The 25,534-nt window shown below is 42.0% G+C and overlaps 2 protein-coding genes across 2 annotated transcripts; one reads left to right on the top strand and one right to left on the bottom strand.

The window, feature by feature from the left end:
- Positions 1-928: 928 nt before the first annotated feature.
- tmem144b (transmembrane protein 144b) lies at positions 929-7,677 on the bottom strand. Its single transcript, XM_070963321.1, has 12 exons — positions 7,587-7,677; positions 7,309-7,476; positions 7,082-7,204; positions 5,488-5,587; positions 5,277-5,357; positions 5,076-5,154; positions 4,762-4,838; positions 4,055-4,173; positions 3,693-3,812; positions 2,433-2,530; positions 1,224-1,277; positions 929-1,012 (listed from the first exon to the last, which is right to left on the bottom strand). The coding sequence occupies exons 1-12, from the start codon at positions 7,675-7,677 to the stop codon at positions 929-931; spliced, it is 1,194 nt and encodes a 397-aa protein (XP_070819422.1).
- A 1,143-nt stretch (positions 7,678-8,820) lies between these two features.
- gask1b (golgi associated kinase 1B) lies at positions 8,821-16,045 on the top strand. Its single transcript, XM_070962905.1, has 4 exons — positions 8,821-9,844; positions 10,739-10,953; positions 12,841-13,067; positions 14,759-16,045. The coding sequence occupies exons 1-4, from the start codon at positions 8,956-8,958 to the stop codon at positions 14,964-14,966; spliced, it is 1,539 nt and encodes a 512-aa protein (XP_070819006.1). The 5' UTR covers positions 8,821-8,955; the 3' UTR covers positions 14,967-16,045.
- The last annotated feature ends 9,489 nt before the right edge of the window (positions 16,046-25,534 follow it).

Raw genomic sequence — 25,534 nt, 5'->3', positions numbered from 1 at the left:
GCCACCTCTTAATAATTCATGTCTGCTTCAGTCTGTCGAGACTAAAGCTTAAGTTCAGGTTTGCAGAGTGTTGTAACAAACATTTTGCTGTTTTTCATCTTACTGTTGCCAAACCAGGAGACACCATCAGGTTAAAATCAAGCAGCTCATTCATTTTTGTTTGAAATATTTACTGTTTTAATTGACTGTTTGTGTAACATATTATGACCTCATTAGCACAGCCTCCTCCACCTCCTACGTGGTTCAATAAACCCAGCATATTCATTCAGAAAGAACACGGCTGTCCAGCCTTGTGCTGCCATCGATGTTCTCCCATGTGCACCATCCAAATCCTTAAGAGCACACTGCTTTAATGCACACAAACTGAGCTGCGCGGGGAGAAGACTGGCATGTGGCCATGAACTGAGAGAAAACAACAACAATGATGAGAGATAGAAATTTTGCATGCCAGATTTCTTAAGATTTTGGTAGCAGGACTATTAAAAGTCATGCATTTTGACGAACAGTGACACGAGTTAGGTGCAGCATTTAAGTATGACAACTTGTGAGGGATGTGTTAAACATGTTTTATGGGCATTCTGCAAGCAGCAGCTGAACAAAGCACAGGTGACAAAATACATTTACAGCAGCAAATACAAGGTTCAACAGCAAAAACTTCTTCTTTCCAACCAGACAGCATGAGGGCCGGTCCTGTGGGACACTGCCACCAAATGTTTGCTCAGAGTATAAACCCTGCTGGCTCAAAATGACATGACCAACTCTCAACAGAGAGCACGTTATATTCAGCTCAACCGGCATGCATTTTGGTTTATTTCAATGAGTTTCATAAAACCAAGGATATTCTTTAAGTCAGTAGGAAAACTGGAGTAAATGTGTATGTATATATATAATATGAGAATCTAACAATCACTAGATCTTGAATTGAGTATTAGAGCTTTGAGATGGCGGTCAGCAAGGAGCCGGTCAGCACGACGCAGGAGGCCACGAAGAAGATGAAGCAGTTGGTTAACCCCTGAGGGAAAAAACAGGGCTTTAACATCACCTCTAATCAAAATGGACTTCTTTAGTAGAGGAATTTCATCATCAAAGCTTCAAAAAAACTGAAAATTTGCAAGAAATGCTGTCTACTGGTGAGCGAACCAGCAGTTGGATCATGTCTAAATTCTCCTTGGTAAACATGTATTAAGAGCTGTATTGATCATGATCAGTGTCGCGATCATTACCTTAATCTCTTTGAAGACTACGGACCCCCACAGTGCTGCAACCAGACCGTATCCCTGCAGAGAAGAACCAAACAAACTATTTCCTGAGCACAAACCAACAATTCAAATCATTTACTCTTAATCTGTTTCCACTTTGACAAGCCTTGAAGGTTTAGTGAGGACACATTTTGAAAAACATGCACATTACTTCACTGTAATACATTTTCTTTCTTTTTTAAAAACCGGTAAGTACCGACTAAGAGCCAAAAATGAATCAATGTGGGACCCACAGAATACCGTAACTATTGATGATTTTTGCTGATCCCCGTCACCCTTCCACTTGACCGGAGTTTTTCTCCATGAAAGCTTTTATCCTGAGAACTAGTGGCTTGACTTCTCCGGTACCCAGACGATGAACTTTAATGTTTTTTTGTTTTTTTTTCTTCGCTCCTTTTGACATTTTTGCTGAACTACCATCACATCAAAACTATAATGTGCAGAAAGCCTTTAGGGATCAGTCATGCTCCTCTGAGAAATTAACTTTTTTCATTCTGGTCTCTCCATAAGCTTTCCTGTTGCGTCACCACCTCAAAGGAAAAAAAAAAAATCTCAACTGATAAATCATGCATGGGAAGGTCTGCACATCTGAGCGTCTCTAGTGTTTTTCATCAGACTACACTGGGATGTTGACACATGTGAAACATCACTGAAACTTCTGAAAAACACAGATTTGATATTGAGTGTTTCTTTATACAACTCTGATTCCTAAAAATTTGGGGCGATGTGTGAAATATAAATATAAACAGAGCCCATGTAGTAATGTCTTTTGTAGAGTACTGCTTTCATACCCAATCATGATACTATCACCTTTTACCAATTAACCTGTTTACCTCCAAAAACACCTGTTTGGAACACTCCACAACTTTCTCAGTCTTTTGTTGCTCCTGTCCCAACTTGTTTGAAACGTGTTGTCGCTATCAAATTCAGAATGACGAGAAAAGTCCGAAAATCAAAGGAGCTGCTGAGGTCAGACATTAAATCTATTGTTTGTGCTGTTTTCAATTGAGTATATGCCAAAGTCAGGGTTGTAATTGACTTCTCCTGAACAAAAATTTTCTGTCAACACTGAGCAATTTCCAAGATTGAATCTGCCAGACCAAGCCGTGGTGAACAGACAGTATTCATTTCCACTGACCAGCCCCCTCAGCTGTCACAACATCATGTACTTACTGCACTGACAATAGGGAAGGTCACGACTGCACTCAGGTAGTTATTGGCCAGGAACCAGCAGTACGTGGCTAATGTCCACATCAATCCAGACAATAGACCTGAAGAACAGAGTTGACCTTGGGTTATACACATAACAGGCAAACAAGTACAGTTCACAATGTACATTCAAGTAGATCCATGATGAGAAGAGGCGCCAGGAACTAAATGTAGCTGTCTTTTAAATTGTACATGCACACAATTGACAGAACTACAGGAGTTGGAAACTGGGTCACAAATTGAGGAGTGGCTCCCAGACACAGTCAGGTCCCTCATTTTAATTTTCAGTAAATGTAAACATGTGGACATGGGGCTCAAGCTGCCTGTGGTGCCTTGAAATTAAGGTCCACTTTGCAGCCCACCCACTGAGCTGCAAACCGAACGGCAGATCTAGATCCAAGCCCACACTGCATGCCAGGTTTTGGGCTGGAGTGGACATGTTTGCCCTCCAGCGGTTCTGCCTGAATCAACACATCCAACCATCCTCTGAGTGGATGTGTTTGCACATGCAGCTTGGCAAAGGAAGCCTCTGCGTTTCCTCTGATTCTTCCCGTCTCGTCTTGATTCATGTCTGGAGTCAAACTCGAGCTATTGTTAGACACTGGTGGCCCCTTGTGCTCGACAGCCTGGTGGTTCCCAGAAATAAATCAGCTGGTGGAAAATGGTGTCAGACTGTTGCCAGGACCCCAGTTTTCAGACTCACCATCCGAGCTGAACATGGTGATACGACCAGATGCCAGTTCTGAGGCAGCGTGTGGTTTGTTTAGACATGTGGTTCCCAACCATTTTCGCTTTAAAGTGAAGACGTGTCTGGCTTCCCCTCATTACAAGTTCAGGACTGAGCGGATGTCCTTTTTAGACAGGTTCATTTAAATGATTTTCAGTTGCCTAAAGAGGTGAAAATATCCAGAATGTGTCAAATAAAAAGTGTTTTCACAGCGTTTCTTTGATCATCACTGGCTACAATTGTTCAGGTCATTTCTGTTTGTAAATAAATCCCAATATCAGTGAACATTGAGAATTTTTGCATTTTTCTAATAGAATTCAAATTATTACTGCTTATCACGTGTGTCAAGCCAAGATGGCTCTTGGTAAAAGGGACATTTTTGCATTGATCTTGTGTCTTGGCATTTCTCTTGAGCATCTACTGAAATGATAACTTGTTGTGAAACAGTTTCAGTGTCAACTAATCATACAAACCTCTTTGGATAAACTGTGTGTTACCTGGTAGGATGGCTCTGGAATAGACCCTGGGCCTGTTATTCATGGCAGCACAGTAGATGGCAAAGTACACTGTGCTGGCGACAAAGATGCCACAGGACTGCGCGTAAACATAGTCCAGGTCTGTGGAGAAGTTCAAACAAGAGTTGTGAGCTTTACATCCGGCGCTGAAATCAAACCGCATTCTTTGGAGTTCAGTCAATACAATTAATATCAAAGTTTGAGTGGCAAGATATTTTATCATCAAACAATTCTTTGAACGGGGGGCTGGATATTCTCTGGAGGACAGTGTGGTGCAGTCTTAAACCTGAGAGGATGTTTTAATGCTCTTTAATGATGGCAGTTATCAAACACTGAAACCATACCATAGACACTGGCTCCATGGAACATGCTGTCACGGCACGACGAATGGCCCTTAATGTAGAGGATGGGCACAAAGGAGGACCCGTACATCAGGCCCGACAGCACAGCGAGCAGGCAGCCGCTGTAAAGAGGAGGGGGCTGAGGAAGTGCATGATGGATGGATTCTAAATCTCCACTGGCATATTGTGGAATTTGGAAAACTAATTCAACCATTGCAAGGCTGATGAGAATGGATTCTCAGGACTGAATGTACATGGCAACACTGGGATGTGCAGACCGATTCAACATTTCAATTTAAGCAAACAATTTAAAAGTAGGTACCGTGCATCGCTTACAGTACTGCCGCTGTACTCGCTTGCACTTTTTAAGCTGATCACCAACATCAAAGTGCCAGCATTTTCCCTGCTTATTGCATTATTTTGCTGCTGCAGACAATTTTCCCAGTTGGATGAAAGGGTTTATTAAGTCACGATTAACAGAAAGGTTTGTCAGAAACACTTTCTAAGACACAAATCATGTTACATTCAAAACCAAGATGGCCAGCAGCTCCAGACTGAATAACATAGGCCTCTGGTGACATTTAAAATTGTTTTGGTGGCGCATTTCTATTGATAATTTAATCAAAATCTATCATAATCCTTCCTTTGTCTGTTCTTTCAGTACAATATTTGTGCACACAGCTCACAGGCTGCTAATGAGTTGAGCTCACATGAACCGCCTGGTCTTTGGTCCGATGACGTCTATCCAGAACTCTGATCTTGGTCCGTAGCTGTCTGAATTTGTTCTCTGCAGAAAGGAACAGCATCCTAATACAGAGTCGCGTTGTCTTTCAAAACAATGACACCATCAGAACACACAAAACAAGACAAAGTCATCACAATTCGAAACCAGGAGGCTGGAATTGATTGTCCTTCAGATTCTCTTTGAGAGATTATTGGAAAATTTGAATTTGCTTTGGCACTGAAGTCAAATAACTTCTTGAAAGGAGGTGACAAAAATAAAACATCCAATCGATGTACTCACTCTGTCAATAAGTAATGGCATTGTCTCCGAGTTAGGATGCAGTTCCACGTCTGTTCTCACAAAGAAAAAGATCAGGCCACTGGAACAAACACAAAAGTTACGTTTGCCATCCAAGGCAAAGCTCAAAATGACAGCAGAAAGCTTCAATATCCATGTTTTTGTTCTTATAGCAGCTACAGTATAAAACTACTACTACTTTACCTGAGCAGACACAACCCGGCTCCACAGTAATTTAATATCGGCCTGGAAACATCCTGCGCAGTAATCCCAAACCAGCCAAATCTGTGAAAAACAGATACACAGAGCAACACCTGACTCGCTTAAAAAGGTCCCAGAAGGCCCCCCAGAATGTTTTAAGTTAGCTTTATCTATAAAACCTCTGGGTGGAAGAACATACATTAATCTGGCTCACCTGGAAGAGGCCCAGCCCATCAACAAACTAGTGGACCCCCAAATTAAACTCCCAAGACCGAGGCCGATCACCTTAACAATGGGAACAACTGCAATGTTGCCTGTAAAGGACATGAGAGAGGAAGTTAGCAACATGCATGTCATAGTGTGATCGTCCCGTGTGTTTTACCCTCTAAGTGAAGCTGGAGAAGCTGTTGGCAGTCAGCAGTGACAAAGTCTGCAGTGCAAAAAGTTTCAGGCGTTACAAGCAATGTTTTATAGGGACATTACATGCGAATGTTAAACCAGCTTCATGGAAAGCATCTCTTTGCGTGTGTTTTAAGAAGAAGAAGAATCCTTTATTAATCACTACACACAACATGCTGAGTTACAGAGATGATTATTTCTATAATTATAATTATTTCTCCGCTTTGATCCCATCCTGGCAAGTCCTTCCTCCATGGCAGACCAGGAGTGGTGGGCTGCCAGCCGACAGCGCCACCCGGGGACCCATTTCCTGTTCGTCACCATTGGTCAGGTGGTGATCTTCTTGCATGTTTTAGTGTTTTTTTTTTTTTTAATGGAGGATACCCCAGGTGAACACGGGGAGAACATGCAAACTCCACACAGAAAGGCCCCTTAAAGGGCAGCAGGCACCAAAGGCATGGTGGACTGCACGCCTCCAGCGCCCCAGGCAAGAATTGAACCCGGGACCTTCTAGCTGTGAGGCAACAGTGTTACCACCATTCCACCGTGCCACCAGAGAGAGAGCCAGCGTGCTTAAAATGTCCACAGTGTTATTCAAGTTTTGATACAGTACGGAAGAAATACACACTTGGTTTGTCCATTAAAACACACAGTTTTGGGGACATTGCATCTATGTATATTAATTTCTCGGACAATTACCATAATCAAGTCAAGTTTCACTCTAAAAATTAATGATTTTCTGATTTTGTCCCCTTTAGGAATAAGAATGTGACTGTGTAAACAGATTCATGTCCCCACAACATGAGGAATACAATTCCACCCACACAAGACTGAGATGAATCAGTCATACATATAATTTGAATTTTCCCTGCAGTCAGTCAGCTCTAAATGCAAAGATTTATGCGCAGTAGTACAGTGTACTATAAAAAGAAAATAGTAATTGGAGTGTGGTGTCATCCCACAATAGAAAGAGATCCTGTGACAGCCTGTGATCTTCTAATCATGAAGCTCTTACTCTATATTCAGGATGTTTGCCTGACAAAGACACTGATTATGGAGACGTTGGCTCAACAAACTATGTCTTTTCCTTTGTGTGCTGCTTTTGTTCTGCGCCCACTGGAGTTGAATGTGCACATTCTCCACTTTCAGAATATAATTTGGATATTTTCTGAATGTTAAATTGTCACCAGTGTTTCAAAGTCAGCTACAGGCATTCAGCGCCACACATCTTGTATCATTTCTGGCACAACAGAAAACACAAAGTATATTAATTTTAAGCCAAAATAAGGCAAAGTTGGTCTCATCGCTCACATTCCAGCGTCCAGCTGGACGCTTGCAGGACGCTGCATGACCAACCACACGAAGAACATGAAGAATGATTTGAGATCGAAGCTCTCATGAGACGATACCTGTAGCCCAGATGACACCTCCAATCATCGCAAAAGGGTAGAATTTGGGCGACTGAAGCATCACGTCTCCAATCATAGACACAAGCCATATCGCTGTACAGGTTACCCACTGAAAAAACATACCTGTAAACACAACACAGGCACATTCTCAAACAAACATTTTAACAGCACCAGACAACTCTTAAAGCAAGATTAAATACTATTTCTTAAAAGTGCTGCGTGCTTACCGTCTCCTGTCTCGAATCTTTTGAGAGGAACAAAGTTGCTTCCATACAACAGCACAGAAAACACATTTGCAGCAATACCATAAGCAAAATGAGTCATATTGGTTGAGTTATAGGTGAAATTAAATGTTTCCAGCTTGCCAGGGGCAGCATTTTCACCAAATTTGGCACCTGGAAGAATTTTTAGAGCAAACAAACACCCATGATGGTTGATTTCAGACAACGCAGCAGCCTCAGGCTTCCTCACATTCATCATCACAGACCAATTACAGCCTCTGTACCTTGTTCAGCAGCATGTTCTCTGCTTTGACAGCTCACCATCAATAATGTAGTGACAAAGAGCAGCAAAGGTGGGTATTTTGCTTCAAGCATGTTAAAACTAAATATTTGTTTTTTTTATGATATAGTCAGTCCACATTAAAATCTGCTACAGGTCCAGAGTGTCTGCAGTGGTGAGGGCTGACACTCAGCCAGGTGCTGCCAATTATCTAATCATTCAATCTGTGAGCTGCAGTGAGACGTGACAGTGATGCACATCGAGTAGAACAGGCAGAAAACACTTCAGTTTGAAGACATCATCACGCCTGATGTCTGAAATAATCTGTGATCTGAGTTATTTTCAATCTCCTAAATAAATTACAGGTTACTCTCACATGTGTGGCCTTTATGTACAGAATTACAAACATTAAGCAAAACATAAACAAATGGTCCCAACATGGTTGCTCACTCATTCGCCTGGTATGCTGAAGAGGACAGCATTTATCTGGACATCAGTCTTTACAGGCCTCAGCACAATAGTTCTATATTTAAACCTGTTTTTACTCAGATCAGGAAATCCTGGCCATGAGCTGCAGCGCCCAGGCTGCATTTCCCTACTACACGAGGAGACATTTGTTTTAAAAGTGTCCCGTCACAAATTTCTATCCTGTCCTGTCCATCGTCTCAACTACCTGCGCTCAGCCAATTAGGAGTGAAGGAAATGGACCAGCAGGTGTCGCCTTAAACGCGCGGATGCATCCATAATGCATCAAATATTCTTTGTAATCTAATTTAAAACGTGCGTAACTCCTCACCTTCACCTCTAACCTCTAACCGGGAGGGAGGCCATTCAGAATATAATGGAACAACTTTATATGACTTCTTTAGAACTTGAGTGCACCTGCAGAACATTTTATAAAGTCAAAGAAACTGAAATTCAAAGCTTTGTCCGGGGGCGCTCAGTAAATCTCGGCAGAAGAAGCAGGCTGGTGCTGGGTGGGTGGTGTCACTGCTTATTATGCATTTAAGCAAATAGTATCGTAGCTATATCTGAAAGAAGAAGGACATAACACACACACTCTCTCTCTCTCTCTCTCTCTCTCTCTCTCTCTCTCTCTCTCTCTCTCTCTCTCTCTCTCTCTCTCTCTCTCTCTCTCTCACACACACACACACACACACACACACACACACACACACACACACGCTGTGAAAGATCAAGTCGCCTCATGTTAAAGGGTGGTTTCCCAGCCAGTCCATCCCCTGCGCTGTTGTCTCCGCGCACTGTATGACCAGAAATCCTCCTTTCCAAAATGAGTTTCGGAAGTTGAGCGCTCCTCCTGCTTTGAGTTTGGGGCGACAAGACAGTCAACCATGAAACTACCATAAGTTCTAATGGGGAAGTCTCGCTTTCACTGGCTGTGCTTCCCTTTTCTAAAACTGACCAGCAGCTTTCGGAGGTGCCCTCTTTCTAAAAGGAGTCTGATAATTGCGAGCGCGTGTGCTGTCTATTTGTTTTTCGTGGTTTCACAAATTGGATACTCGCAGCAGCACCGGAACAGAAGGACTGATAGAGACAAGTACCGACACACCCGTGGATTGTATAATTTGGATATTAATGATGCGCTGCCAGATTCTGTGGATTTGCAGACCGGTGCGCTCGTTGTGGTGCCGACACGATCCAACGTGGTGTACATAACGCTTAAATCCAAGCGCCTGAAACCCGCAAACATTCGGGGTACAATCAGACCAAAACTGAGGAGAAAAGTGAGAAGGACTAAGTCGGTTAATTCAGCTTTTACGCAGAACAAACTTGGCACGTTGGAACGAGACGCGGGCCAAATCAAGCGCAACGTTGCAGGCAAGTCCTCATTGGGAGAAACCAGGGATGTTGATTATAAATCATTGGATATAATCCGTAAATCTCATACAGATGCACAAACAGACTCTCACATTAGCTCTATTCGAATTTACAGCCAGAAGGCACCGCCATGGTTCAGCCCACAGGACGTGAAAGCTATGCGCTTTCTTGCGGATGCCAAAGTTGTGCGCATCAAAGAAGTTTCTCACGGAGACTCTCCATCGCTTCTGATATTTGAGGGCGAGACAAGCGGTTCAGTGACCGACCTGAAACATACAAAACTGAGCAATGTATGTGGGGGGCTGTGTGGAGTAATCAACAGCCCCGTGGACACCACCGAGGTCTTCGCCTTTCATCTGGACAGGGTGCTGGGACTCAACAGGACATTACCAGCTGTCAGCAGAAAGTTCACCTTTTTACACGGTAAGTCAACAGACACGCTTGGTAAAACTCAGTATGGAGTGCTTTTAAAACTAAGATAATGCTGCACTGATGGTGATTATCACAGAGCAGGAAGGCATGAGGGAGAGACAGAGACAGAGGGAGCTGGAGATGGTTTTTATGAGGTTTCCATGGCAAAATACTACTGAAATAAAAAGTAGTCAAAAGAAACTGAGGGAATCCTCACTTAATAGACCTGACCTGCAGTGTCATGGGGGGACAGGACCCTCCTTCTCAAATGTCAGTGACTGGATTACAGTACAAAAGCTGTGTTAAATGTCCTAAAACTGTGCAGTAATGTACTATGATTAACGGGGAAGTCACTGTGAGAATATAGAGATGTAATTTCAAAGTTGTACTTTGTTTAAACCCCTGAGAAAACGTCAGCACACTCTGTAATGAGCTTCTCCAAAGGGTGTAGCTACTGTAGCAGATAAGGAGCAAATACAGAGCAGGTGACTCCACTTCCCCTCCCCTCCCCACATCACCATTATTCCATCTGTGACTCACATCTGCAAAGGGGAAAAAAAAAAAACCCACATTGCTTTTTGAACTTTGCCTGAGATAACACAACATCATGTTTCCGACAGTCTGGTTTGTTGGTGGTTTCATCGAACATCGAAAATGTTGCAACAACTTCTGGAGCTCCTTCATACACTTCGCTGCTCACCATTTGCAATATCTGGACTTTGTCCCTCCTGTCTTTATCTGCCCAGTTCCCTGAGGGACACTGAATGAATACCAAAGAGAGCACCACTGATGAAGTCCATGCATTGCTCTGTAAGATTTTCCTGGATAAAAATAGGTTAAAAAACTGACTGAGACTCAACAGTTGCTGAAACCTGACCATATAATCCCTTTATCCTCCCTCTTTAGATGGCCAGCCCTGTCCAGTGGTGTCATGGGATGCATCTCTCTACCCAGAAGGCCTTGCTGCAGGCTGGTCCACTGTGAGGTTAACATGGGGGGAGTACCAGAGCTCCCTGAAACAGAGGTGCTGGCATAAAAACATCCCAAAGCCAGACTCCGGCTGCTCCACAGTGCATCACTACGAGTGGAGTAAACTGGCTCTGTTTGACTTCTTGTTACAGGTAATAAAAGCAGTCTGAAAATGAACACTTGCTGTGATAGTGACAGACAGATTTGATATATTCCACATTTCTCTCAATGTGAACAAACATGTCTGCAACTTCTCTGCACTTCGGTTGCTTTTGTGCACTTATGGCCTCAGGTTAGCCTCAGGCTTTATTGAATTCCAAAAATGCTTTGCAGATGACTTTTGCAAACATCTTTTTTTTTGGTCTGACATAAGCAATATGCTCCAGCAGCTGTTACTGCAGAAAAAATAGGCTAAATATCCTCAGAGGTATTGTCCTTCATAGCTGTCTTGTTTCCTGTGTGGGAAGCCTGGATCTCTGATCAGATTTTGGCATTGAGGACACATCCCCTGAGAACGCTTTAATTCATCCGTTGATCATGTAGGAGCAGCTATGGCAGAGAGGAATTGGAAAATACGTACTTAAAAAATAGTTTGGATCTTACTAAATCAGTCAGAGGCAAAGTGCCACAGCTTTGATTATTCATCTTTGTCAGGTTTCTTACATCTAGATAAATAATGAGAAATGAGAGTCCACAGGGCTCATAAATCACCTTGTCAAAGTAAACTGATGAAGATGTAACACTGAATTCTTTTCTACTGAATAACATACAAATCACAGCTATTCCTATCATAGAAGGATACTTTCTTGTACTTCCCATGTAACAACAAACATGGCTGAAGCCATGGTGGAGCTCCTGCAGTCCCTCTAATGGCCACGATCATTGCTCCATTGCATTGACGTGATTGACAAGACCTCCCACACACCCCTCCCTAAAAGACCTTCGGGAGTTTTTCCTGTAGTTCTTTCTAACAAATCCTCTGTAAATGAGGCAAAATCATAATTTTCATGCACGTTATTATATTACAGCTGTTCCTTTTTTGTGAAAAAATGTCTCCCTAGTGTCTAAATTAATTAATCTCTGACAGGATTTTCCTCCTCATCCTCTAAATCCCAGCACTTGCTTTCTGAAAGTTTTTAATCCACAAGGAATTTACTATCTTGTGCATGTGGCAGCTCTAAAAGAAAACGTTAGGAAATCAATTTGAAAAATTCTAATTAATTTGAAATCATAATCTGAAATACTTCCCTGGTGTGAAGAAATTATAGTGTTAACTATAGTGTTAATGCCTTACTTTGTCAGCTGGCAGCTAATATGTTGAAACTTGACATTTATTGGTTAATAAAGTCAAATTTTAAAGCTGTATTTTCATTATCTGAGCCTAAATTAAATATTTGAAGCCCATTCCAATGGATGCTGGGTTTGAAGGAGTTAAAAGTTTTAGTTTTTTGTTGTTGGAGGTATTTGGCCTTGCAGACGTGTACCCTTAGACTTGACTGACAGGTATCCTGGAGGTATTTCAGCTTGTCGCACCGTGATGGATGCTCATCGACCCGACTCGACATAATTCTGTCTTCAGAAGTTCTATCTGAAACTTCTGAGTGACATCTCAGATGTTACATCTTTTGTTGTATTTAATCTACCAGTCAAATGGTTTAGCATGGAGAGGGTGAGGGATGTTTGATGGCGTAGTCTGGATTATGGCCAGTCCTCCTGGATGAAGCAGGAGTTACAGTGTGTGAGAGGAAGTGCTGCCTGATAGGTTTAAGAAAGCCCCCTCTGTAGCCATGTCACTCAGCAGTCTGGTAAGTGATGTTGATATCAAATATACAAGCAGTACTCATTCCAAGGAGGCATTAATAACAGCAAAGTCACATGCAGGAAGTGCTTCACATAAAAAAGACAGAATGAGAATAAATCCAGGGATGGAAAATTTCTGAAAAATAAGATGGAGAGTAAACCACAGTCACAACCCTGATTGTATTCTCGACACATGGGTTATAATTATCCTCTGAAGAAATATGAACTCTCTTTTCCAGATTCACAACCGCCTGGATCAGAGCTGCTGTGGGTTCAGGCCCAGGCAGGAGGATGTGTGCGTGGAACTCGGCCACCACACCGAATGTGGGAACCAGGACCGCGTGCAGCTGGCAAACATCATCCACAGGGGTCACGACCCCCGACACCTGGTCTTCACCAACAACAAGGGCTTCTTCGACCGCAATGAGGACAATCTGGACTTCAGGCTCCTGGAGGGGATCAAGGAGTAAGTCTGGATCTCAGCACTGATGAGGCCAACAACATTGTTGAAAAATTCCAGCATGCAAAGATGATTTGAATCTCTGCTGAGCCTGTTAGGAAATTCTGAACTCACAATTTTCCGCACAGTAATCTGCAAACATGAGTATGAAGCAGTTATCACAAAGGATGAAATGCAGTTTTTAAACTTTCAAATTCTGCTGTGATCTTTTTAAAGCAGAGTTTAAACGTTGAAAAAACAACATAATTTCAGTAAATATTTAGAGCTGGTTCAACAAAGTAAATGCACGCTTTGGATATGAATCTGGGGGGCACGATCATGTGTTCTTTCTGTTTATTCTCCGCTGATCTGTGTGGATCGTTCCAAACCACACGGCACAGACATCGCTTTCATGTCATCTATCTTTTGATCAATAAATCAGCGAGTCATACCACATTGGACACAGAACAGAAACTGCGGTTTGGCAAGCGTGCTCTCCTCCTCGCACATGGATCCTTGTGATCCTCATCAAAACCGTAGCTCCTATTCTGGCATTCAAATCAAACATATGAGTCAACAACATGAATCTAAATCCAGACGTTATCAGATGACCTCAGGCTGCGAGACCACAAGACATCATGAATACCTGATTTTTGTTTGATGTTATGTTGATTCTGTGCAGATCTGAGAGGGTTCTTTGACTTATATTGAGGCTTCATAAACTTCCATTTGATGTCTTATTCTGCACATATTCTAACTGACATATGCAGCATGCCGGATCGCAGTTTATTGGAAAAGCTGAGCTCAGCTAACCGCTAAGCAGTGGCTCTTTGCTGGCCGTCTTCAAAGTCCACATGCTCGTGTCCCACCTTTCTCTCATGCGGTACGTTGTTTTAGACATACAAACGTTTCTCTGAGGCTGAACTCCTCTGCAGGCAGCCCTGAAATCCACTCAAAAGACACGGAGGCGAGCCACAACACAGTATAGCCGAGTCAAGCGGCAAATGGCGCTTTTAGGTTTGTTCATTCACAGCCGGCTACCAGCCAAGTTGTTTTATCTATTTCCCGTTGAAAACACAAACCATGTTTATACTTCAGTGAAAAAAAGGAGAGCAACTCTAAAGCGACGGCTTTACATGATATCTGCTTTATCATCTCTGCTGATGTTTTATTTGTACGAGCGCAGCTTTCACCCACTTGCTGTTAAACTGTCAGAAAAGTACAAGCTCTCCGTCGGCCTTCTTGCGCCAGAAATACGACAACCCCCTCATGTCGTATGAGCATCCTCAGAAGCAACCAGTGCAGTGTAGAATACAAAACTCCTTCCTTGAACTCTTATTGCATAGCTGTGCGCCTACTCACACCGTAGAGGGAGGAAGAAGGAGAATAATGTAGTTTGAAGTTTTTATGTTATTTGTCCGCACTCAGAAATGAGCTTATTCCCGTGTTCTTTCACTGCATCTGTTGTTGCTGTTGCCCTCTTGATATTGCAATATACAGTTAAGAAACAACCAAGATAAAGTTGCAGCAAAGACAAATTTGATTCCAGCTGTTTCTTTTTTTGGCAGGTTTGCTGCTGATGTGCTATAAAAACAGGCTACTATGGCTTTGCACAGTGAGAACCAATTGGATTACTTCTGCTCCCGGCCAAGAGCAGCTTGTACCTGAAGCTAAAACTCAATTTGATTGTACCTCTTCTTCACTTTCTGTCCTTCTAGGCTTCCAGAGCAGGCCGTGGCGGTGCTGAAGAGCAGGAGGCTGAGGGAGAAGCTCCTCCAGTCTCTCTTCCTGGACCAGACATACTGGGAGAGCCAGGGCGGCCGGCAAGGCATCGACAAGCTGATTGATGTGATCGAGAGGCGGGCCAGCGTCCTCCTCACCTACATCAACGCTCACGGGGTCAAAGTCATTGCAATGAACGTGTGACCAGGGTCACAGTGGTCAAGTGGCCAAATTACTGAGACACAGATCAAGTCAATGAATTGCTTGATCCCTGTGACTTCACTGGAGCTTTATCCACTTCCATTTTCTAACTGGACCGGGATGAAAACATCAGCTTAAGTCTCAAACTGTCACACATATGGTAATTTTTGACAGTTCTTTCATATAAGTTTATATCACAAGAGCGTGGGAGCATAAGTGGTCAAGTAAAGTCCTCAGGAACGTGCCATTTTACAGAGAAATCTTTAGATAAATTAAGCAATTTTAATGAGTTGTTCTATGTTTTTTTATTTATATATTTGTAAAAATAACAATTACCATATTGCTAATGAAGGATCCCACTAGCCTTTCAAGATAGCAGCAGTTGTGTTGCTGATAGCTCTGTAACAGCCAGCTGCTTCAGTCATTTGAGGTCATTTGCATAAGATAAAAAGAGGAGCATTAGTTTAACCAATTTTCACATTTAAAATGAGCACAACTTATACTTAAACTTCTTTCAAGTCTTCATGTCTTTCCTCCCCAGAGGCGAATACGCTGCCATCTTTATCTACAGAATACGCTGCAGTTTTAGCGTTTCCTCCTGAGGCCATCCAGCAGGAGTGATATGCAAGTGAGTGGCAGGGATTCAGACGTCCTCAAAGCCTCTCAGTGTAGCCACAGCTGGGATCCACTGGGCTTGATTGAAGTCACACATTGCACACTGAAAAAATGTCAATTTTAATAAGTAATTTAATCTTGTGTACAGATTTTTTTTTTTACAACACTCCCAAGAGGTCAAATAATCTTCACAATCTTATGTTTTTACAACATCACTTATCATTATGAACATTGTGTTTTATGAAACTTGTTGGGCAGACCTTCCTGCTTACTGACTGTACACTGAAGAACTTAAAGATGAGAGGTCAGACGATGTTATTCTCATTTACGTGCACTCTTAATTTCAATTTAACTACAGAAACACCTTTCGCTGTAACTGTTTTCACTGTATTTATTTATTTTTGTACTTTCTTTTTTTAATTGTTGAAGATGTTTACTCATCGAATGGTCAATAAAAGCACTAATTTGAGCTTTGATCAGTGAAATCCTTTTTAAGGGCCAATATAACTGACTTCAACTACATTGCATTTTGGCTTGAAACATGGCGACACTTGATTTCAGGTCATGTGTCAGTCACAGAAAGGCCTGCAATTTCATTTGCATCTCCTGCTTTGTGAGTTTCTAAAAAAGTTTACGACAAAGTAAATGCCAAACCCACATTCAAATAATTATTAAAAGTAGATCAAATTTATAAAAGCTGTATTAGCAAGCACATTTTTCTCTGGTGTCAAAGCAGGGTCAGAAATAGTCTGTGGCTGTGACATCTGAGCCACAGCGAGGTGTCTGCTCTTCATGCTGTAGTAAACAGTGTGTTTTGGGCTCTGAGAGTTGGAGTCGATGGGGCTTTGCAGGCTATTTTCTCGTGTCCATTCACTCGGCTGTTGTTTTAACCCCACTGCACCCGTGTTAGTGCGTCAGTGAGTCCGTGCCTCTGTGTGTTTGTGTTAGAAAGACCCCTCTAGTTCCCAGAGTGCTCTGCAGCGGAACTCACTTTCTTTACACACATGTGTGCAGGCATATTCTCACACAATAACATACACGCAGACAAAAGATGACTTTTGACCAATATATGTACGCAACAGTAAAGACATGCGTGGACACATGCACGAGCATGTGGAGCTTCCCTGACAGGCTCCCCATGTGCCCACATTCAGTCCCACTCAGTGAAATTAGACCACTGCAAAAACAGTGTGTAAAGTTCTGCAGGTCAAGTGCTGCACTCCAAACTGACAAACAAGCCTTTACAAGCAGCTACTTAGTCAACTCAAGTAAGCAAGTGTGCAGCGTTATTTAATACTGGCAGAAAAATGCAGTGCAGGGACTGCAGCATGCATCCTGCTGATTCCACTCATTTCTGTAGGTTATGGCTCATTTAACAAAACACAGAAACTGTACTCGATCCTGAACAAACAAAGTGATTAGTTAAATCTATATTGAAAGTTTAATAAGAGGGAGGCATCTTAAAGTTTCTGTGCGCTTAAAAAAAAAAGCAGTGTTTGCAAATTGTATGTCCTCAGGCAAATTAAATACCGTAAAGAGGCAGCGTGCTTTGAGGCTCAGTTTTCACACTCTATTAAGCAGGTTTTGGCTTGAGCACTGAGGATGTTTGTGCTTTTGTTAAGCTGTTAAATGTGATCATTTTTGCATCAGTTTTCAAGAAAACTCACAAGGTTTAGCTCCAGGAATAATTCGTCAGAAGTATGAAATTACTTCTTTTCTCTGTATGACACTAACTTACTCAATTCAGTTACTCAGTGTACTTCAGTTTTGCTTTTTTGTTTTTCTTCTCGTTTCCAAGGGAGAAGATTTTGTGTTTGAGGCTGTGGATGAGAATAATTTGGGACGGTTTATCTCAGCTGAGTCCAGCTGGTTGCTGCTTGGTCAAACTCCAAACAGCATCCAAACAGAGGAGCTCTTTATTCTCCAAGCCACAGCTCAGCGGTGATAATCACTCTGGTTTACCATGATCTCATTTTTCCCATTCCCTGCTCTCCAGAGTTTGCCATTGACCCTCACTGAACACTGCCTGCAGTCAATGAGTCACTTATTTATTCTGAATTTATTCATTTATGTCTTAGAACTTCACACTTCAGCAGCATCTTGTAATGTTTTGCAAAATTTGATCATTAATGTCCCGGGAACATGTAACAGGACGTCAGTGCAGAATTAATACATAAATACTGGAAACAAGAAGAAGAAGAAGAAGAACTTTAGTTTATTAATCACAATACATGTACATGCCATTCTTTCAAGAACACAACAACAACATGCACACGCTTCAGTGAAATTATTCCTCCGCATTTGACCCATCCTGGTTAAGTCCTTCCTCTGCGGCAGACCAGGAGCTGCCGCTGTCAGCCCAGTTCCTTTTGTCACCATTGGTCAGGTGGTGATCTTCTTGCATGTTTTTAGCGTTTTTTTGTATTTTTTATGGAGGATACCCCAGGTGAACACGGGGAGAACATGCAAACTCCACACAGAAAGGCCCCTTTCCTCGAGCAGCAGGCACCGAAGGCATGGTGGAGGACACGCCCCCTGGTGCCCACAGCACGCCATTCGGGAATCGAACCCAGGACCTGTGAGGCGACAGTGTTACCACCGTTCCACCGTGCCACCTGAGGGGACACAGCTTAGCTCTCCTCTGAAGCTGCCACACCGTACCAAAGACTAAATACAGCTCTTTGTAGTTAAATGTGGGGCCACGTGCCAGGCTAGCTGATTCCTCCATGCTAAGCTAAGCTAACTGGCCACTGGCTCTGGCTTCATATTAGAAAGGACTGAGACTGGGGAATTTTCTCATCTAGCTCTCAAAAAGAAAATGAAGAAGCACATTGCTCAAAATACCAACTGCTCCTTTAAAATGAAGAATTATGTTTATAAAAAAAAAGTCTGTGGATTAACAGTTTCTGGGGGTGGAGCTTATTACCTGTTGCAGCCTCACTTCCTCTGATAAGCCATAGCAGCTTTCACGTTTCTTTGAAGCTAACGGGTCTCACTCTTTTCTTGAAAGCCTTCATTATTCTTGGACCACGTAGCCTTGGAAGCATCTGGAACATCACACTGCCTTTCACTGCCAAGAGTCTGCAGGAGTGTTTTACCAACACAGCACCTGGGTGGTCACTGTCAGAAGCCTCCAGAGGTAGATTACATGGATAACAAGAAAAAAGGCACCAAAAGGATTCTCTTTTGTCTCCGTCAACACAGGAACCACCAGACACAACAAAATGTGCTGCCATGTTGCCTCTGTTAGGAAGGAAGTTCACTTTCTGCTGATAAGGAGGAGAAATTGAAAGAATGTCAACATGTGTCACATGGACTCATGTCAAAACTTGCTTTTTTCACTAAATAGCCGCATGAATCTTTGCTTATGGAGTCGGGCCACACAATGAATACGAGTCTTTGTGTCTTTTTTGATGATTTCAGCTACAAACATCTTTTTGCAGGACTGGCACTCTGCCTGGACCTTTTAATCTCATCCCTTCTTTGTGAAAAAGAACAAGTCTGAGGGGATTTAACTCATCTGTCTTGACTGAAATACCTAATTTTACCTCTCATTCCTTGAGTGTTTCAATATCCCATCACTTGTCGGTTGAAATGGCATCTTCTTGATATGATTTAGCTCTCTTCCTCTGTAAAATACCACATTATGTTTTTTAAACTTTTATTTCTTCCTGTTTTTTATTAATTTTGAAAGCACTTGTCTGTTTCATGGCAAATTTGTTGTGTATTTCATCTACTGTCTAAACCAAATAGCAAATTTGAGCTTATCCTCCCGGTGTGGTCCTCAGATCCTTTAGAAATAAATATCATTAGCAAATACGCTGCTCTAATAAGTGGATAATGGCACTTAAAGTTCACCTCAAACTGCAGATGCAGCTCAGTGTGAAGCCCTCTGTCAGGTAAGAACCTACCAAGTGAAACAGGTTTGCCAGAGGCATCGTATGGACGCTCCATCTCAAAAATATTTTAATCACAGATACATTCAATATACATGTAATGTATAATGGGCACTAGCAGAGGCTAATTTAAAACAATTATAAAACATTTTCATTCAGAAGTGATCAAAATGTTCTTCTTTTTGGCCTTTAGTGTATCTTCAGTGGTCCCCCAATAATACTCTATGGTGTGTCCCATTCAGCCAAACCAGGAAAACTCACCCCCGCAATACGATGCCTAAAACACTAAATTGAAGGTCATATTGTTGAAACCTTCCTGTGGTTCAGTCCTGTTCTTAGCGATGTGATCCAATTACATAAAAAAGCTGGCAATGAAAATAAAATGTCATGGCAGGTTTTACAGGTTGTGGTAGAAGAACCTCCATCATATCACCTCAGGTCTAAAGCCAGGCGGAGCTGCATTACAGGGATCAGCGCTCGCCCTAAAAACCGGGGTGAGGCATCTCCACAGACTGGCATCTCAAACATCTGCTCCCGCAGATTTATGGGGCAATCAAACAGTTGTGAGCTCAATATGTCACATTCTATATTTAGAGATCTTGTGATGCGGGAGGTGTGGCATGTGGAGCACGCAGACTCTGAGTGAGGCCATTCAGGCTGATTGCTCATATGATTTAAGACATTAGCTGCCAGCGAATCACATGGGGGAAATGTGTTTTTAGTTTTTTCTATCTGGTGATTTCTCAATGAGTAACTTGTTTTGAACAGCTCCATTTTCAGCGTGGCAATTGCTTACTTACCCTTGCGGTTAAAGGCTCTGCTCTACTTGGCAGCATTTCATGAGCATGTGATGTCCACTTTTCTGAAATATCCACAACTGGCAGACAAATCCTTCATCTCAAACCAAAATAACAGGCTGCAAGAGTCAACTGAACATCCTCAACCTCCACTTTTCCCAATAGATCTCTAGGTCGGACATGTTTTGAACAGGAGTTAGTTGATCCATACAGGCACCCAATACAAAAAGAGAGAAAGGGTTTTGTCTCTCCACCAGATGATTTCACTGATTAGTCATCCCTCTTGAAACGATTGGGAAAAAGTTCACGTTTGGGACATAAACTTACAGTTAGAATAGGTCTATGAACTCTATATGTGAGATTCTGAACATGTGCTGTAGTTTAAATCCCATTTTGGACCCTGGAGGCTCAGTTGATGTATTTCACAGTGACAAACCATCCATCAATCATCCCTCATGGAAAACTTAGACACAAATGAGAGGCTGAAGGACTGAAGGTGTGAGCAGCGTGACGAGAGAGGCACCAAACATTCCTCACCTATCCCATTCCTGACTCGTCTATCTGGGGTCAAACTATGCCAGCAGCAAGACTTTGAACTCGGCTGGGCCTCACTCATGAGCTATAGAAAGGCCTTAAGTCATGGAGGAGGCATTTACTGTATATTTGATCCCAGCGATGGGAAATCAAGACATGCCTCGGAGGCAGGAGCGGATCTCGGTTTTCAGCGTATTCAAAGAGCACAGCAGGGAATACCAGAGATTACGTTCTCCTCTTTGGCTAAGCGTTTTGGTTTTTTAACCTTTGGCCATCCGTGGCATGTGACTGTCTGTCCTGTGTCCAAATTGTACATTTAAACATGACAGCATTGGTCAATTGGTCAACAGCTACCAATTAGTCTTTTTGAATTACGCTACCGCTTAACAATGACAGTCCTCTCCTTAAAATGGCAACATTGGTTGTTCATTTGTTTCATTCAGTAACAATGTCAGAAATAGTACTATGTTCTTAGACTGCTGGAAAAAGGTCCCAAGCTGCAACTTTTTGAGGTGATACAAGTGCATAAAAACTCAATGAAAAGGCGTGAGTAGACACGAACAGAGAAACCTACTGTTGGGGATGCGAACTGACGCACAGTCCAGTTAAAAATGTTTGAACTTGAGCAAAATAAACAAATAAAAAAGCACTCATCCTGCATCGTACTGGACCGTCACCTTCACATCGTCAACGTTTTGAGGTCACAGTTGACCTGTATGGTCTTTTTTCTGGTTAGGACGGGCTGCACACACTGAGTTTGCTAGCAAGCTACAGCTAACAACTAAACAACTGGTGTGCTGGCTTTTTGAATGAATAAACAATAACTCCTCACGTACTTAGCCACATATATATATATGTATATACACATATTTTTTTTACTTAATAATCACTTTATGTAAACGTTTTTTATGTAAACTACAATAACATGTTCCTCATTCTGTCAGCGTTCCGGTTGTCAATGTATTAATTGTCGTAAACCTGCTACAGTTGTTATAGGGTTTCAACCCATGAGAAGTTTCTAATAAAACAAAGACTAAGAAAAGAGACATTAATCAGTGGAAAAATTTGCAGCTTATTACTTTAACATGCGCAGCACTGAATGCCCTGACTGTGGTTAATTTATTGCCTAGCAGCGGCTTGTTTTCACACGAATCTCCATGACAAGAGCAACAGCAGTAAAGTTAGTCCTGCCACGCTGGTCTTTATGATGAAGATGCTTTTCTGGCAAAGTACTGCATAGAGGAGAGGTCGGGTGCATAAACTGAGCACTTGAAAACCTTGGCCTTGGTCAGAGCACGGCTTTCTTTAGAACTTAAAAGGTCATAAATCTAAACTCGCCAAATAGCATCTTGCAAACCGCCCCGAGACGATGACTCGACTATTTTCAGAGGAAATGTCACTGATAAGAGAATACGATGGCTTAATAACAGTTTTTGGTGCTGATACGAAGCAATTTTTTTCAGAGTTCAGACTTCAGAATTTATCTTCCACTTGACTGTTTTCAAAGTAATGAATTAAGGTTAGTCTGAGAGGAAGGAATAAAGCATCCTTGCTTCCATACTTCAGGTCACTGTGACTTTGGGCAGTGCAACAGGATTAAAGCAGCTACTCCTCCGTAAAACCCGTCGTAAACCACCCGGGATAAGAGCTAGCTGTAATATAAATCCAGAGGGTGGAACACTTTATTCTGAAACTAAAGCAGTGGATTTTTTTTCCCTGTCTGTGAAAATCCCTTTATTCCATCCAGATAATCATTAAATCACATAATTTCCCAGTGAAATATTAATGATAATAAATATATTAAGCTTGAAGGTTCATTCGTGACTGGAAATATAACAAAAAATTCTTCTAACAGGCTGTTGTCACTTTTTTTCTTCCTTATACACTCGTATCTATACAGCACCTGTAAAATAAATGATGAGAATAAAAGCATGCTTTACAGAAAGAGGAGGAGTGTTAATCAAGGTGCTGGCAACTGTTTTGCAATACACACAAATGTTTTCGTTTTCAGATCTAGACTCTTTGAAAAACATTAATTTCCAGCAGCAGCACAAAGTGACTCTTCACAGAGCCGAGGAATGCTCTTAAAAATATGATGGAATAAATTTCCACCAGCATGTTTGGCTTCCTATCTAAACGACTTTCTTCCACTTCACATGGCCTTCACCTCCTCAGCCCTGTGAAGAGGAAAGAATGTATCGCCACTGTGGCGACGGCAGCACTCCAAACAAAATCTTCCATGGTGAATGTTACCCACTCCTACAGGAATCCAAACAGGAACCGCCTGGTCCGGGCTGGGCAGCCACACAGGCCAGGCCAGAGAGGAAATGACTGAGAGCGGCCTCGGGGTGCGGCGGGTTCAGTGCGGTGGTCATGCCCAGTAGTCTGCGGCCTCGCTGGCATCACAAGCCAAGAAAATGTTAAACTGGCAGATTCTTAGTTTGTGTGTCTAAAGCTGTGGTATTGACTCCTGAACAGTGGCTGACTGAAACATGTTGGAAAGAGAAGATGAAACAATTGTACTTCTCTTGTTGTCATGTCTGCTTAGGTGACGTCACACACACTTGATGCTATTTCGCTCTGTTCATAGTGCATATGTCGTTTTTGAGGTAGTTCTGTCCATCTTCTGTGCCTTTATGACAGACACACGTCATAGCAAGAAATGAGGGAAAGGCAGATGCATTAAAATTAAATGTCAGTGGAATTATGTATTTTTATTATGAGGCAATGTTGTTAATCAACATATATGGGAAGTAAAAATGTTGATTCTGTTTTCCATCAGAATAGGCAATATCTTTCAATGACTGCAGAATTATTCAGCACTTGTATGTTTTATTTGTTTAGGACAACACTTTGTTAATGTTAAGGAAAAATCATGCTCTGTTTTAATACAGAAAAACCCTGTTACCCTGGATTGTGTTGTATCGTATCTGGTGCATAATTAATATTTCTCTGCCATAAAGGCTCAAATTGCTGTGAGATGTCATGAGCTAAAACATGAAATTCAGCCCAGTAGCTAGACATAATTTGCTTCCCAGGAAATATGAGCCCAATCATCCAGATGGTGGCGCTGTAACTAAGGACCACAAATTTTTCAATCTAAGTCTGGTTGGCTTGAAAGTGGATGCACAAGTCCAGCTCAGTGGGTCTGCACAAATGCCTCTTGGACACTAAATATCCACCATGATTTTATTTTTTGAAAACCAGCAGCGTGGAGAGAACTTGCATTTTCATTATAGCAACACTAAAAAGCTTATACATGGCTGCCAAAAAAAGCTTCACAACGGCCAGGACTTGGCAGGAAAATGACCATAACTTGGTACATATCTTCAGGCAGTGATTGGGAACAGGCCATCCGAAACATTATGAGCCAAAAACATGAACCTCAAAAACCAGTGGAGAAAATTTCACCAACCTAAGTGTCCAAGGTCTGCAGACAAGTATTAACCAAAATCTGAGGCTCTGTATTGATTGGTGCAAGTGGGCGTCACACCTTTTCAATCACATATGTGCTCATAACTCAAGATGCCTTCAATCGATCCTGATCAAACACACTGGAAACATCCCACATCACCTCCAGTTCCGATGGAACCCAGTTATTGAAATGTCAGAGGCTTTGTGCTGATGAAACAAGTTTGTGATTGGTCTCGCTCATTATTTAGAATTAAACCAGCCGGAGTGACTTTGCTGACCTTAGTGAAGCCAGAAAGCTGCTCATTGCTGTTCATGGCTTCGATTTCGGCTGTTTGAGCTGCTTCCTTATGCTGTACAACAAAAGGGCTTGAACCCAGAACACATTTGATGTGCACTGTATGAGGCGACAGTCGATATCTTGACCTCTCCTGTCAACTGTTTCACCTCTGTTTAATGTTTGATTGAATAAAATACTATACAAGATTTAGTAAAGCTACACAGCAGCAGTCAATGGGCAGCACACGTGTGACTTAACTAGCCAACAATGCTGAAAATGGGGGTTTCTAAGGGAGAGCAGCATCTCTGTGGAAGCAGAACAAACTCAATGAAGCTGCTACAGCAGCAGTGTGAAATTATGAATGAAGTTATTTTGGTGGCAGGCAGCACTGGAGCCTGAAGGAGGATAATGGATCATTTCAAAAAGAACTCTGCTGCTCTCTAGTGGCCAAATTTGTGAAATGTTTCTCTTTTACAGGAGTGCCACAAGGGAAATGGAGCTTTTCCGCAAAGACAGTGAGGGACAAAATAAGCAGGCAGAATGAAGCCCGTTTGGTAAAGTTACTGCAGGTTTCAGATGTGAGAATATTAAGAAAATATAGATACAAAGATTAATTAAATTAAACTACCTACTATTTATATTTTTTTTTTCTTAGGAATGATGTTTCTCTTTCTATCTTGTCCTTTTGTATATACTTGCTGTGTTAACTGCATGCACTTGTTGTCTTTTTAACTTTCCATTCATTTTGATGCTGCTGTGAAATTGGAATTTCCCCTTGCGGAACGAATAAAGGCACATTGAATTGAATTGAATTGAATTGAATTGAATTGAATTGAATTGAATTGAATTGAATTGAATTGAATTGAATTGAATTGAATTGAATTGAATAGCACAGTGACAATGATATGATGTGCCAATAATGAATTTTCATTGATGCACACACCTCTTTAGGACCCTTTAGAGTGTGTACATGGAGTCTGTTGGTAAAGCCAGTTTTGAGACTACCTTTATCAGATGAATGATATCATTGGTTCAAAT

Source organism: Chaetodon trifascialis, chromosome 5 (assembly GCF_039877785.1).
Source record: "Chaetodon trifascialis isolate fChaTrf1 chromosome 5, fChaTrf1.hap1, whole genome shotgun sequence".
Classification (NCBI taxonomy): Eukaryota; Metazoa; Chordata; class Actinopteri; order Chaetodontiformes; family Chaetodontidae; genus Chaetodon; species Chaetodon trifascialis.
Note: the sequence above shows the minus strand (reverse complement) of the source record. Positions and strands in the feature narration are given on the sequence as shown.

What these genes read in the sequence shown, in the direction of transcription:
- tmem144b (XM_070963321.1), bottom strand. Translation starts at nt 7,677, where the DNA reads ATGCTTGAAGCAAAATACCCACCTTTGCTGCTCTTTGTCACTACATTA. An exon ending in TGCCATTACTTATTGACAGA is followed by an intron (nt 4,839 to 5,075) that starts GTGAGTACATCG and finishes TCCTTTCTGCAG; the next exon opens with AGAACAAATTCAGACAGCTA. An exon ending in CCTTCCCTATTGTCAGTGCA is followed by an intron (nt 1,278 to 2,432) that starts GTAAGTACATGA and finishes TCTTCTCTGCAG; the next exon opens with GGATACGGTCTGGTTGCAGC.
- gask1b (XM_070962905.1), top strand. Translation starts at nt 8,956, where the DNA reads ATGGGGAAGTCTCGCTTTCACTGGCTGTGCTTCCCTTTTCTAAAACTG. An exon ending in TGTTTGACTTCTTGTTACAG is followed by an intron (nt 10,954 to 12,840) that starts GTAATAAAAGCA and finishes TCTCTTTTCCAG; the next exon opens with ATTCACAACCGCCTGGATCA. An exon ending in CTCCTGGAGGGGATCAAGGA is followed by an intron (nt 13,068 to 14,758) that starts GTAAGTCTGGAT and finishes CTGTCCTTCTAG; the next exon opens with GCTTCCAGAGCAGGCCGTGG.